Here is a 14083-nt window from a genome sequence, read left to right as displayed (position 1 = left end):
CTGAAAGAAATGATCAGTCTATAATTTTAATGGTAGGTTTATTTGAACAGTGAGAGACAGAATAACAACAACAAAATCCAGAAAAACACATGTCAAGAATGTTATAAATTGATTTGCATTTTAATGAGGGAATGAAGTATTTGACTCCCTCTCAATCAGAAAGATTTCTGGCTCCCAGGTGTATTTTATACAGGTAACGAGCTGAGATTAGGAGCACACTCTTAAAGGGAGTGCTCCTAATCTCATCTTGTTACCTGTATAAAAGACACCGGTCCACAGAAACAATCAATCAATCAGATTCCAAACTCTCCACCAAGGCCAAGACCAAAGAGCTCTCCAAGGATGTCAGGGACAAGATTGTAGACCTACACAAGGCTGGAATGGGCTACAAGCAGCTTGGTGAGAAGGTGACAACAGTTGGTGCGATTATTCGCAAATGCAAGAAACACAAAAGAACTGTCAATCTCCCTCGGCCTGGGGCTCCATGCAAGATCTCACCTCGTGGAGTTGCAATGATCATGAGAACGGTGAGGAATCAGCCCAGAACTACACGGGAGGATCTTCTCAATGATCTCAAGGCAGCTGGAACCATAGTCACCAAGAAAACAATTGGTAACACACTACGCCGTGAAGGACTGCAGCGCCCGCAAGGTCCCCCTGCTCAAGAAAGCACATTTACATGCCCGTCTGAAGTTTGCCAATGAACATCTGAATGATTCAGAGGACAACTGGGTGAAAGTGTTGTGGTCAGATGAGAACAAAATGGAGCTCTTTGGCATCAACTCAACGTGTTTGGAGGAGGAGGAATGCTGCCTATGACCCCAAGAACACCATCCCCACCGTCAAACATGGAGGTGGAAACATTATGCTTTGGGGTTGTTTTTCTGCTAAGGGAACAGGACAACTTCACCGCATCAAAGGGACGATGGACGGGGCCATGTACCGTCAAATCTTGGGTGAGAGCCTCCTTCCCTCAGCCAGGGCATTGAAAATGGGTCGTGGATGGGTATTCCAGCATGACAATGACCCAAAACACACGGCCAAGGCAAAAAAGGAGTGGCTCAAGAAGAAGCACATTAAGGTCCTGGAGTGGCCAGACCTTAATCCCATAGAAAATCTGTGGAGGGAGCTGAAGGTTCGAGTTGCCAAAGGTCAGCCTCGAACCCTTAATGACTTGGAGAAGATCTTCAAAGAGGAGTGGGACAAAATCCCTCCTGAGATGTGTGCAAACCTGGTGGCCAACTACAAGAAACGTCTGACCTCTGTGATTGCCAACAAGGGTTTTGCCACCAAGTACTAAGTCATGTTTTGCAGAGTGGTCAAATACTTATTTCCCTCATTAAAATGCAAATCAATTCATAACATTTTTGACATGCGTTTTTCTGGATTCTTTTGTTGTTATTCTGTCTCTCAATGTTCAAATAAACCTACCATTAAAATTATAGACTGATAATTTCTTTGTCAGTGGGCAAACGTACAAAATCAGCAGGGGATCAAATACTTTTCCCCCATCACTGTATGTATCAAGCAAGAGTAGGAATGCTGATCTACAATCATGGCCAAATGTTTTGAGAATGACACAAATATTAATTTTCACAAAGTCCGTTGCCTCAGTTTGTATGATGGCATTAGCATATACTCCAGAATGTTATGAAGAGTGATCAGATGAATTGAAATGAATTGCAAAATCCCTCTTTGCCATGCAAATGAACTGAATCCCCCAAAAATATTTCCACTGCATTTCAGCCCTGCCAAAAAAGGACCAGCTGACATCATGTCAGTGATTCTCTCGTTACCACAGGTGTGAGTGTTGAGTGTTGACAAGGACAAGGCTGGAGATCACTCTGTCATGCTGATTGAGTTCGAATAACAGACTGGAAGCTTCAAAAGGAGGGTGGTGTTTGGAATCATTGTTGTTCCTCTGTCAAACATGGTTAGCTGCAAGGAAACACGTGCCGTCATCATTGCTTTGCACAAAAAGGGCTTCACAGGCAAGGATATTGCTGCCAGTAAGATTGCACCTAAATCAACCATTTATCGGATCATCAAGAACTTCAAGCAGAGCGGTTCAATTGTTGTGAAGAAGGCTTCAGGTCGCACAAGAAAGTCCAGCAAGCGCCAGGACCGTCTCCTAAATTTGATTCAGCTGCGGGATCAGGGCACCACCAGTACAGAACTTGCTCAGGAATGGCAGCAGGCAGGTGTGAGTGCATCTGCTCACACAGTGAGGTGAAGACTTTTGGAGGATGGCCTGGTGTCAAGAACGGCATCAAAGAAGCCACTTCTCTCCAGGAAAAACATCAGGGAAAGACTGATATTCAGCAAAAGGTACAGGGATTGGACTGCTGAGGACTGGGATAAAGTCATCTTCTCTGATGAATCCCCTTTCCGATTGTTTGGGGCATCCGGAAAAAAGCTTGTCCGGAGAAGACAAGGTGAGCGCTACCATCAGTCCTGTGTCATGCCAACAGTAAAGCATCATGAGCCCATTCATGTGTGGGGTTGCTTCTCAGGCAAGAGAGTGGGCTCACTCACAATTTTGCCTAAGAACACAGCCATGAATAAAGAACGGTACCAACACATCCTCCGATAGCAACTTCTCCCAATCATCCAGGAACAGTTTGGTGACGAACAATGCCTTTCCAGCATGATGGAGCACCTTTCCATAAGGCAAAAGTGATAACTAAGTGGCTCTGGGAACAAAACATCGATATTTTGGGTGCATGGCCAGGAAACTCCCCAGACCTTAATCCCATTGAGAACTTGTGGTCAATCCTCAAGAGGCAGGTAGACAAACAAAACCCCACAAATTCTGACAAACTCCAAGCATTGATTATGCAAGAATGGGCTGCCATCAGTCAGGATGTGGCCCAGAAGTTAATTGACAGCATGCCAGCGCGGATATTATTAAATATTGACTCTTTGCATCAACTTCATGTAATTGTCAATAAAAGCCTTTGACACTTATGAAATGCTTGTAATTATACTTCCGTATTCCATAGTAACATCTGACAAAAATATCTAGACACTGAAGCAGCAAACTTTGTGGAAAATAATATTTGTGTCATTCTCAAAAGTTTTGGCCACGACTGTAGGATCAAGGCCCCCCTTTCCATGTAACATTATTCATTGTGATCTAACAGGCAAAGGGGATCCTAAATCAGCACTCCTTGTCTGAGATGCTTGATACATACGGCCCCAGACTCTCCTTTTAGGCAAGTTAATGTAACTGTATTTAATAACTGAGGCACAAGAGTAATCACTTCAGAAGCAAAGACGAAAAAGCTAAATACGCTACAACGTGACATGAAACAGGTTTTTAAGTGTGGCAGTTAATTCTTTGTGGGGGATCAACCAAATTCTATTTCCTAAAGACTGTAGCTGAGGTTTAATAGCTTCTTCACTTAACAATCATTTAATAAATACATACAAGACGGAAATCATTGGGACTCGATTATTCAATATCACTGTGACTGTGTACTTTCAATGATGAATCATTCTCGTTAGTTACCCTCAGAAAAAACTAGCAAAAACACACATTTCTCATCAAATGAAAACCTTTGGAGAGAAGACGCTTGGGCCTGAACTGTAGTAACATTCCACTACACACACATAACCTTGCAATTTTGAATTTTAACGAGGAACTTCTTATGGAATCATGAAACACAGAAAGGAAGAGCAGAGAGAGAGATGATTCCTTCTCCCCACCCCCCAGGCTGTCAGACCGGCGACTGCCTGTGATAACGGGGGGAAACACAGCCACATCCCCAAATTAATAGTTCAAATCAGATATTCTGAGAATTACGCCGGCTTTGACTAATTGGCCGTTTCGAGACGGTGCAATTGCGAAGGGCTTCACAGGGTACCCAATCGAAATCTCATTACAAGGACACGTGGAAAGGATGCGCATGTGTGTCTGGACATCAGAGGACACTGACAGCGAGAGTGAGGAAGATCTCTCTGTCAGCGGCGTCTATATTGAATTACTATGTGTGTGTGCATGTGCACGTCCCTGGGTGTATGTAAGTTTGTGTGTGCGTTTGTGTGAGAGAGAATCGAGGCCATGCTGAGATGAAAGCCTCCCCTTCTTGAGTTGGAAGGAGCCTGCAGATGAAAGGCAACCGGCGGTCAATGGGGGATGCAGCAGCAGTGGAGTGGAAAGTCTGTCCTAGTGGACTGGGATGATACTGACTGACGCAAACTAAAGCAGCACAGCAGACTCCTCTTCTCAGTCTCCTCCCAGGCTGCAGGATGTGAGTGATGACCTCAATACCATCCCACAGATAAGACGCCTTATCTTTCGACTCACCACGTGTCTGTGTCTGTCTATTGGTCTGTCTGCAGTCTGATCAGCCTCGCAACATAGACAGTGACTGGTGCAGTATTTATCACACGGACAACACTCGCAAGCAAGTTCTGCTGTTTGCTGCTCCGTTCCCTTCCTTTTCCCTCTCCACGGCTCCATAATAGTGAGTGTTATGTAAACCATTGGACCCCGGACCCACCATTGTTCAAATGTATACTGAACAAAAATATAAACGCAACATGCAACAATTTCAAAGATTTTACTGAGTTACAGTTCATAAGGAAACCCGTCAATAGAAATAAATGCATTAGGCCCTAATCTATGGATTTCACATGACTGGGAATACAGATATGCATCTGTTGGTCACAGATACCTAAAAAATATAGGCCTCTGGATCTCGTCACGGTATTTCTGTGCATTCAAATTGCCATCGATAAAATGCAAATATGTTAATTGTCTGTAGCTTATGCCTGCCCATACCACAACTCCACCATGGGGCACTCTGTTCACAATATAGACAACAGCAAACATCTCGCCCACACACCGCCATAAACGTGGTTTGCAGTTGTGAGGCCGGTTGGACGTACTGCCAAATTCTCTAAAACGACGAGTTATGGTAGAGAAATTAACATTCAATTCTCTCGCAACAGCTCTGGTAGACATTCCTGCAGTAAGAATGACAATTGAAAGCTCCCTAAAAACTTGTAACTTATATGTTTCCTGGTCTTTCTTATCTCTCTCAGATATAGGACAGACACTTCAGAACAAACTTCCTTTAGATTTTTTGGGGGGACGTTCTGTTGTTCCATGTAGTGAATCTCTTATTCAATGTGTTTGTATGGGCTAATAGCAGTAAGGCCAAATAAAAAAAAATATAGATATATATATATATATATCTTTTTTTATACTTCAATGGGTGTTAAACTTCAAAATCAAATAGCTAAATGATCCTTGATATGACCTTTAAACACAAATCCATATAGCTTAGTAGAACCGCCCCCGGCTTAGACTTGGGTTAAAACCCATTCTGCAACCCTGTGGTCCATCGTGTTAATTAAAGCAGGAAGTAGTGCAGGGTACTCACCAGCTCCACATCGGGGGGGATCGCCAGGCCCGGGGGCGCCACGAAGGGTTCCTCGCTCTCCTGTGGCTCTGTTTCCTCTGATGAGGAACAACCCACAAGGTCAGGGAGAGAGAGGAGAAGAGAGATTAGGATTCGACCTACAGTCATTGTGACACATAACAAGCACTCAACATTTCCTCCTCTCCTTCCTCTACCCACTCTCATTCAGTCACGTTGCCCGAATCACTCAGTTTCAGCTTTACTTACTCTTAACTTTCTGGGAGGTGGTGGTCCCTGTCACAATTATTTACAACATCTTACCCCCCCAGTGTGACATAACACACGGACAGGTCAGCTGGAAATTTGATTAAAATTGTATGCGTAAGTTCAATGTGGGGAGGCTGCAGATGGATGTAGAGGTTAGGCACATTAATGCCAAACATTGCAGCCAGGGAGCCCAGCATAGATTTGTCTTGTGCTGATTTAATCAGGCGCACCGCTGGTCGCCCGAGGTGTGCCCCGGCCGCCGATACCACAACATAGACGAGCGCCCCCCCACACACACAAAAGTAGAGGAGTTTGTACTGCTGAGTAATCCCAGGCAGTGCCAGGTGACAGTACTGATGACAGCACTCAGACACACAGCAGTAGTACTGTACCATCTGCTGAGGGAGGGGCACTTTGGCGTTGGCTAGAGGGGAACGGGTGGGAGGGGTTGTATAATGCTGTGTTCATAAGCAATTGGGAAGGTGGTAATTTCAGCTTTGAAGTAGTAAATACGAGTTGGATGCATTCACGTGCTTCTGTGATAAAATGAAAAGTACCTTAATAATAACAAAAATACAGAATCACAATGTATACCAGTAAGTAATATGATATTACTTTATCTAAATGTCGATTATACAATCTGTGTGCTTTATTGATGTCTGAGTTTGATTGGTTATAGATAGAAATTGGGGCGGCAGGTAGCCAGCCTAGTGGTTAGAGCGTTGGGCCAGTAACCGAAAGGTTGCTGGATCGAATCCCCGAGCTGACAAGGTAAAAATATGTTGTTCTGCCCCTGAACAAGGCAGTTGGCCTACCAAGGAACAGTGGGTTGTCATTGTAAATAAGAATTTGTTCTTAACTGAGTTGCCTAGTTAAAATAAAGGTAAACGTTTTTTAATTTTTTTTATCCTACAGGGCTTCCCAGCTCACTCATTACAAGTGACTTGAAACCAAAGCTACATCGCCGTGTGATTTATTTGTATATTTCTCCCTTTCAGGTATGAATGCGATTTCGAATATATTTGTTCATGTCAGAATGATATTTGTACGTTTAGACCACTTCAAAATGAGCCATTAGCCATTTTGCTAGCTAGCTTGTTTGCTAGAAGGCTGCTCACTTGCACGAGGTGACTTCGTGATCAGAGCGTGCCCGAGAGACCGTGCGCACATTCAGGGGTATAAAACTTTAAATTACACTGAACAAAAATATAAACACAACATGGAACAATTTCTAAGATTTTACTGAGTTATAGTTCATATAACGAAATCAGTCAATTGAAATGTATTCATTAGGCTCTAATCTATTTCACATGCCTGGGAATACAGACATTTTGTATTTATTTGTTTATTTAACCTTGAGTTATCTAGGCAAGACAGTTAAGAACAAATTCTTATTGACAATGATAGCCTAACCCAGCCAAACCCTAACCCGGACGACGCTGGGCCAATTGTGCGCTGCCCTATGGGACTCCCAATCACGCCCGGTTGTGATACGGCTTGGAATCAAACCAGGGTCTGTAGTGACGCCTCTAGCACTGAGATGCAGTGCCTTAGACCGCTGCGCCACTCGGGAGCCCAGATACCTTAAAAAAAAGTAGGGGCGTGGATCAGAAAACCCGTCAGTATCTGGTGTGACCACCATTTGCCTCAGGCTGCACAACATCTCCTTCGCATAGAGTTGATCAGGCTGTTGATTGTGTCCTGTGGAATGTCGTCCCACTCCTCTTCAATGGCTGTGCGAAGTTGCTGGATATTGTTGGGAACTGGAACACGCTAGGCTTGGGCGGTATCCAGGTTGTCCTACCTTCATACCGACCTTGTGCCATAAAAGGATATTCTGTAATACCGGCACTGAACAGAAGGGGGGCAATTTTCAAACCCCACTGGGCCTCTGTAATCCGAAGGTTAGTAATGCTAACAATACATGTACAATCCCATAGAGAATGCTAACTAAATGCTAACGAGCGCATTGCAAACATTTTATACAATCTTTGACCTAAACTGCTTGTAGGACCGAAATCCCAACTCAAAGACACATAAGTAACTCAGAAATACTACTCACAGTTTGCTGCAATCACAAACCAAATATTAGACATCAAGGCTCTTGATCCAGGAGGGGATTCTCTGCTTTTACAAAGCAAAGCTTGACTTTGGAAGAAGCTAACTACTAGATAGTTAACTAGCTACAAAATTAGCAAACCAAATGCACAACTGCTGAACATTTAGCACATTTTAAACAGTTAATTTATTAGTTATAAAGACATCTTGCTGGCAAAACTGTACTTATGAATTTCATAACGTAACAAGAACACCTGCCGCACAACAGTGAGTGACTCACAAGGCTCCGGTCTCTAGTTGTTGTGTGCTTGTAAATACCACGTGACTGGGGACTACCGGTAAGCTTCAACGAAAAATTATGTGACAGGTGAAATCAAGAACGGGATTTTATTTATCTCCTAATGTATTGCACAAGTTGACTGCAGGTATTTAAAAAGTTGCTAAAAAAATGTAAACGTCTAGAAAACATAAGAAATAGTTTCAACAGTATTGAAAAACCACCCTGCGGCTATTTCAAAATACCCCGGTATACGGTATACCGCCCAAGCCTACAACACACTGTCGTACACGTTGATCCAGAGCATCCCAAACATGCTCAATGGGTGACATGTCTGGTGAGTACGCAGGTCATGAAAGAACTGGGACATTTTCAGAATTGTGTACAGATCCTTGCGACATGGGCCGTTCATTATCATGCTGAAACATGAGGTGATGGCGGCAGATGAATGTCAGGAAAATGGGCCTCAGGATCTCATCATGGTATCTCTGTGCATTCAAATTGCCATCAACGTTGTCTGTAACGTATGTCTGCCTGCCCACACCATAAACCCACCACCACCATGGTGCACTCTGTTCACAACGTTGACATCAGCAAACCGCTCGCTCACACAACACCATACACAGTCTGCCATCTGCCCGGTACAGTTGAAACCGGGATTAATCCGTGAAAAGCACACTTCTCCAGCGTGCCAGTGGCCACCCAAAGGTGTACATTTTCCCACTGAAGTTGTTTACGACGCCGAACTGCAATCAGATATTTTTTTTTTTAAGTTGGATGTGGAGGTCCTGAGATGGCATAGTTACACGTGGTCTGCGGTTGTGAGGCCAGTAGGATGTACTGCCAAATACTCTTAAACGACTTATGGTAGAGAAATAAACATTAAATTCTCTGGCAACAGCTCTGGTGGACATTCCTGCAGTCAGCATACCAAAAAAACGCTCCCTCAAAACTTGAGACATCTGTGGCATTGTGTTGTGACAAAACTGTACATTTTAGTGGCCTTTTTTTGTCCCAAGCACAATGTGCACCTGTGTAATGATCATGCTGTTTAATCAGCTTCTTGATATGCCACACCTGTCAGGTGGATGGCTTATCTTGGCAAAGGAGAAATGCTCACTAACAGGGATGTAAACAAATTTGTGTACAAAATTTGGGAGAAATAAGCTTTTGTGAGTACGGAAAATGTATGGGATCTTCTATTTTAGCTCATGAAACATGGGACCAACACTTCAAATGTTGTGTTGATAGTTTCTTTCAGAATAGTTGAGAAACGCTGATTGGCTAATGGCAAACAAGCTGCATCAACCACAAACTAAAAGTACAGCTATCATGCTCGCAAACAAATTATAGTGTTTAAAAAAACATCAATAGATTGCTTAAATTAAAATAATGTTTTGCCAAAAATGTTGTTATTGAGGTAATTTCCTTAGTAGGTGACGTCAGAGGTCAGCATGTGGGAGAAGTGGAAGCTCAGGGATGATAGACGATTTTCCCACTAGTTATTACCAGCTGGAGGGGCATTCAAGTAGGACTGACGCAGAGCACAGCATCCTGACAGCCACTTATCAATAACCCTCTACAGACTAAGCCCTAGCCAGGGGGGTTCTACTAAACTATATTAAATTGTTTTAAGAAGGTCATAACCAAGGATTATTTAGCAATTTGATTTAGAATTTTAAATATATAATTTAGCCTTACTGCTATTAGCCCATGCATACGTATTGAATAACAGATTCACTACATGGAACAGCAGACAGTCCCCCCCAAAAAAATCTAAAGGAAGTTTGTTCTTAAGTATCTGTCCTATATCTGAAAGATATAAGACAGATCAGGAAATATACTTCCATTCATTTTTTAAACTGGTACCGGTGGACCTTTGACATGTACATATTCGTGAGAGTCTCACCTTTCCACAGAGGGATAATATTAGTGTGCAGCTCAAACTGTTCGGACTCTACATACAGAAGTTGGCAGATCGGCTGTTCACTGGGCCTATGAAGAGGCTGAAGCCCAGCACTGGACCTCACAGATGATTAAAAGTCAGTAGAGTAGCTAGCCAGTAAGACTTCACATTCAGTGCCGAAACTTGAAAAAGCTTTATTTTGTATAGCTCCAGGGCATCAAATAGTGGTTTATGTGACTCCGGGGAGCCTGCCATGCTAAAGAATTAATCACAGGGTTTTCATTAAAGGTGATATGTGAGCCTCTCCACCAGTGTATTCATGTGTCTAGTGTGAGATGCATGTCTCTCTCTTTCTCCTCTCTCTCCCCCTAACGGCAGGTCAAAGAAAGATTCTCAGTGGTTTCAAGGGGTAACAAGTGGTATCAAGAGGTATTGTAAATATATGTGTGAGTTTACTTGAATTTTAATTCCTTTTTTGTGATGTATGTCATTTGTGGATTCAAATACATAATTTAAATGTGTGTGCATTCATGTGTGCGTGTGCTCACCCGTCTCCCTGTTGGCCTCCTCTTCCTCAGTGGGTTGAGAAGGGTCGTAGTAGTCTGCGCTGTAGCGGAAGCCCACTGTGTTATAGGTGCCTTCATCTGCCAGAGCTTCACTCAGACGCTTGTATTCTTCCTCTGTGTGAGAAAAACATACATAATAAAAGAGTGAGGGGAATGGAACGGAAGATTTATTGAAAAAGACAGCCATAATAGGCTACTGTTGGGATTGCCTCTAGCATGAGACAACATTGGATTAATTCAAAATCATCATTCCATCCATCCTGCATAGTTAAGGATGTAAAGAGTGCTGTGAGCTGACAAAAACTAAAGCAGATCGAAGCCAAGCTTACCTTATAACACCACACTTGTCTATTGCAATTGATCTCATAGTAAAGGACTGAGGAATGAGACAAATTCCCATCTAACAAGAAAAATATTTTGAATGCGTCTCGTGTCCCCACATGGATAATTGCTAAAGCCCCACTACTCAAGGGCGCGCGAGCGTGAGGGGACAAAAGTAACACAAATTACATGAGGACTCAGTCAGTTTGGGAATTAAACACCATATTTCACTTAAAGCCTTCGAAACTATTTAATTTAAATAGTCACTTAGGCTAGATTTAATTTGGCAAAGGTGATTCTTTATGTAATCGTCAGAGCCATTTCATTATAAGTGACAGAATATTTGCTATGAAGTGTGCAGCACTGCTAAAATAACCTTAGGATAGTCTTTTTAAAATGATGTGTATTTCAACACTCAAGACTTTAAGCCAATAAAATAGAAATCTTTGGACAGGAGAGGTACTTTCGCATGAAAATAAGGCAACGGTAGTTAAAAATTAATGAAAAAAGTTACACTACGGTAGGGCTAACCCCAATTAGTCGACCAGTAACAAAAAATATATATATCATGATGTACAGAGACCTGTCTGATTCGCGCCTGTGAGTGGACTGATCCATTGTGGAGACATGTGCTACTAAGACATGTGCTACTGAAATTGTAAATGGTTATATTACATAAAAACAATGGGGCAACACTAACAAAAATAATATTATTTAATAACAAATGTGCTTTCTCCTGCATTGGATAGAGGTCGCTGTCCGTGGTTCAGAAACACATCAGTGCGCTGTTGAATTTGTGCCTCTTCCCAGACCACGTTGCTTTGTACATAATAGCAAAGTTAACCAGCATATTGGTGTTGAGACCAAAGGCAGCAGCAGAATGAGGAGATAAATAATAAGGCAAAGCCTGTTTTCTTAAGAAAAGTGAGGAGAAAGGAAACCCCAAATTAAGGTCTATAATCAATAGCCTAACTCTTAAAAAGTACCTTGCTTTATAAATCCTCAATATATCTACAGAAATAAGACAGATATTGCAATTGTTGCCTATTTGATTAATAGCCTACTGATTCTGTGAGCACCAAGCCTCATGTCAAGTAAAACAATTCACACATTCGGCTGTTTTTAACCTTTGCTTTAATAAAGGCTTTAGACTTTTTTTGTTGTTAAAACAGCCTCTCTGGTATTTTTATCATTTATTTAGTGTTGTCTACACGACTCCAAAAATTGTCAGGGAAATTATATTTATAATAACGCTGCTTTTTCTTGAGCTCCATATTGTTTCTAGTACTATTATGATCATAAGTAATGCAATTATCATTAGTAGGCTTAGTATAGCAGCCTTATATAACCCCCATTGATCTATAGGCCTGTTTAGTCTTAATAGAGTAACTTACTTAAGCCTATATTTCAATACTTATATAGGCTACTGTATCAACCATTCAGAAATTCATGTCATCACACAGCATACGAGTCATTCATGATTTGACATGCAATCAAGAATTTTAGTTTTAAAATAAAATGAGCGAGTCTTAAATAATAAGCTTAAACCTTTCCATTTCTAAAATTGCATTCACGAATTAATGTGACTGTTTAGTCTTTGCTGTAATAAAGGCTTAACAAAAAAAAAAAGTTACAGACTCTCTGGTATTTTGTGTTGTTTACATTGTTCTAATCAGTCAGCAAAATATATATATTGTAATCAATACAGCGCATGTTTGGTAAACATAATATGCACGCAGTGCTTGCTCCTTACTTTCTTTTTCTTGATATCCAGTGTTTTACACAACTACTTAAATTTATTCCATACATCTGACTTTTCCTTTACCTCCTGAGCAACCAGTAAACATCCTCCCATTTCGTGTTTATTTGCCACGTCCTCTGCATCCATTTTGCTGTCACGTGTTACAGTGTTCAGAGTTTGTAATAAACAATTTATTGATGTGATCATGATATGCTATAGGTCAGGCACTACTGTGCCCTATTTGGACAGGCTTAGTTTTACTGGGAGAAGTCGGGTAATGTAATTATGTGAACGAGAACAAAACACAATATCTGTAATTTTAGTCCCATCCAAATGAACATTTACATGGAAGGAGAGCAACAATTCCAGCCAGAATAACCTACTGTTTTTTGGCAAACTCCAAGAATCAACATCCCTGTGTTTTGAGAGAAATGTCATAGGTGCAGGAGATGCCCGCGGTTTGCACAAGAAAACAATAACAGATTAGATCAATTGAACTAAGTGCTGCGCATAAGCTATAGATGAATGGCCTACATGTATCATATCAACTTTCACAGTGAATTCTTTTGTTTATATGTTTTGTGCTTATGAATTGAATATTGCCAAATGCATTAATAAAAAAATCTAGCCTATTCAATGCAAGCCTTGCTGTTAATAGATAGCAAAGCAGCATACAACTGGCCTAAGCGTTTGGAAATGATTAGCTAACTTTCTCATCCATAGCCTTAAAAACGCATCGCAAGTACAATTGCACTGTTTAGCTCACATTTGAAGGCTGGGGGGCATTTAAAACGTACTGCGGATTGCTAAAATATCCTAATGACTATGATCACACTTCCTCAATTCAAATATACATTAATGCCAACACTATACCAAAGATGTTTGGGATGGTTTAGAAACTTGGGAACCAAGCTCGAGTTCAGTGTGACCCTATCACCTGGACATGTTGAAATACTGCATCTTCACGCCTAGATAAAAACATCCAGGCTTCCGTCATAACTGTCAACTTATTGAACAAAAATAAGAATTACAGGAGGCAGTTTGGAAATACGAATACCGTCCGAATTGTCATCTGGAATAACGGTCATTCTGGAGTAATAATTACATAACCAACGTTGTCTAGTAATACTAGTCCCGTGCGAATAGGTCACGTGCATGTGATGCATACATGTGTCACGTAAAGAGAGCAAGGGTTGAGGGAATAGGGAATGTTTCCCCTAAGCAAATGATTGATTTCAGTAACAGAACTTTTCAGTCAGAAATGGCTGTACTTATGTTGCAGCTTCAGCAACACAGACAGCGGGATAAAAACGTCGCTGCAGCAGGGAGGAGCGTGAAACAATGGGTGCTCGTTTTTTTAACACAGCGCAGTAAGACGGTGCCCGGCACAATCAAATAACTTGCTGGTCGGATTCCCGCTAGTCATTTGTGTTTCTTAATTATTTAATCAAACAGTGTGCTTAAATCATCAGACAAGCTGAATATAGTGAATATAAACTCAGCATAAAAACAAACGTCCTCTCACTGTCAACTGTGTTTATTTTCAGCAAACTTAACATGTATAAATATTTGTATGAA

The 14083-nt window shown here is 41.6% G+C and overlaps 1 protein-coding gene across 6 annotated transcripts in view; it reads right to left on the bottom strand.

Annotated features, from left to right (window-relative positions):
- Positions 1 to 14083, bottom strand: part of LOC120025455 (splicing factor, suppressor of white-apricot homolog) — a 138988-nt gene that overhangs the window by 114551 nt on the left and 10354 nt on the right. For all 6 annotated transcript variants that reach the window (XM_038970002.1, XM_038969997.1, XM_038969998.1 and 3 more), the window contains exons 3-4: positions 10426 to 10557; positions 5391 to 5467 (exon numbers count right to left, since the gene is read on the bottom strand). In XM_038970002.1, coding sequence (XP_038825930.1) covers positions 5391 to 5467; positions 10426 to 10557 — 209 coding nt within the window. The remainder of the gene's footprint in view (positions 1 to 5390; positions 5468 to 10425; positions 10558 to 14083) is intronic.

Source organism: Salvelinus namaycush, chromosome 31 (assembly GCF_016432855.1).
Source record: "Salvelinus namaycush isolate Seneca chromosome 31, SaNama_1.0, whole genome shotgun sequence".
NCBI lineage: Eukaryota > Metazoa > Chordata > Actinopteri > Salmoniformes > Salmonidae > Salvelinus > Salvelinus namaycush.
This window is presented reverse-complemented; position numbering and strand designations above follow the sequence as displayed.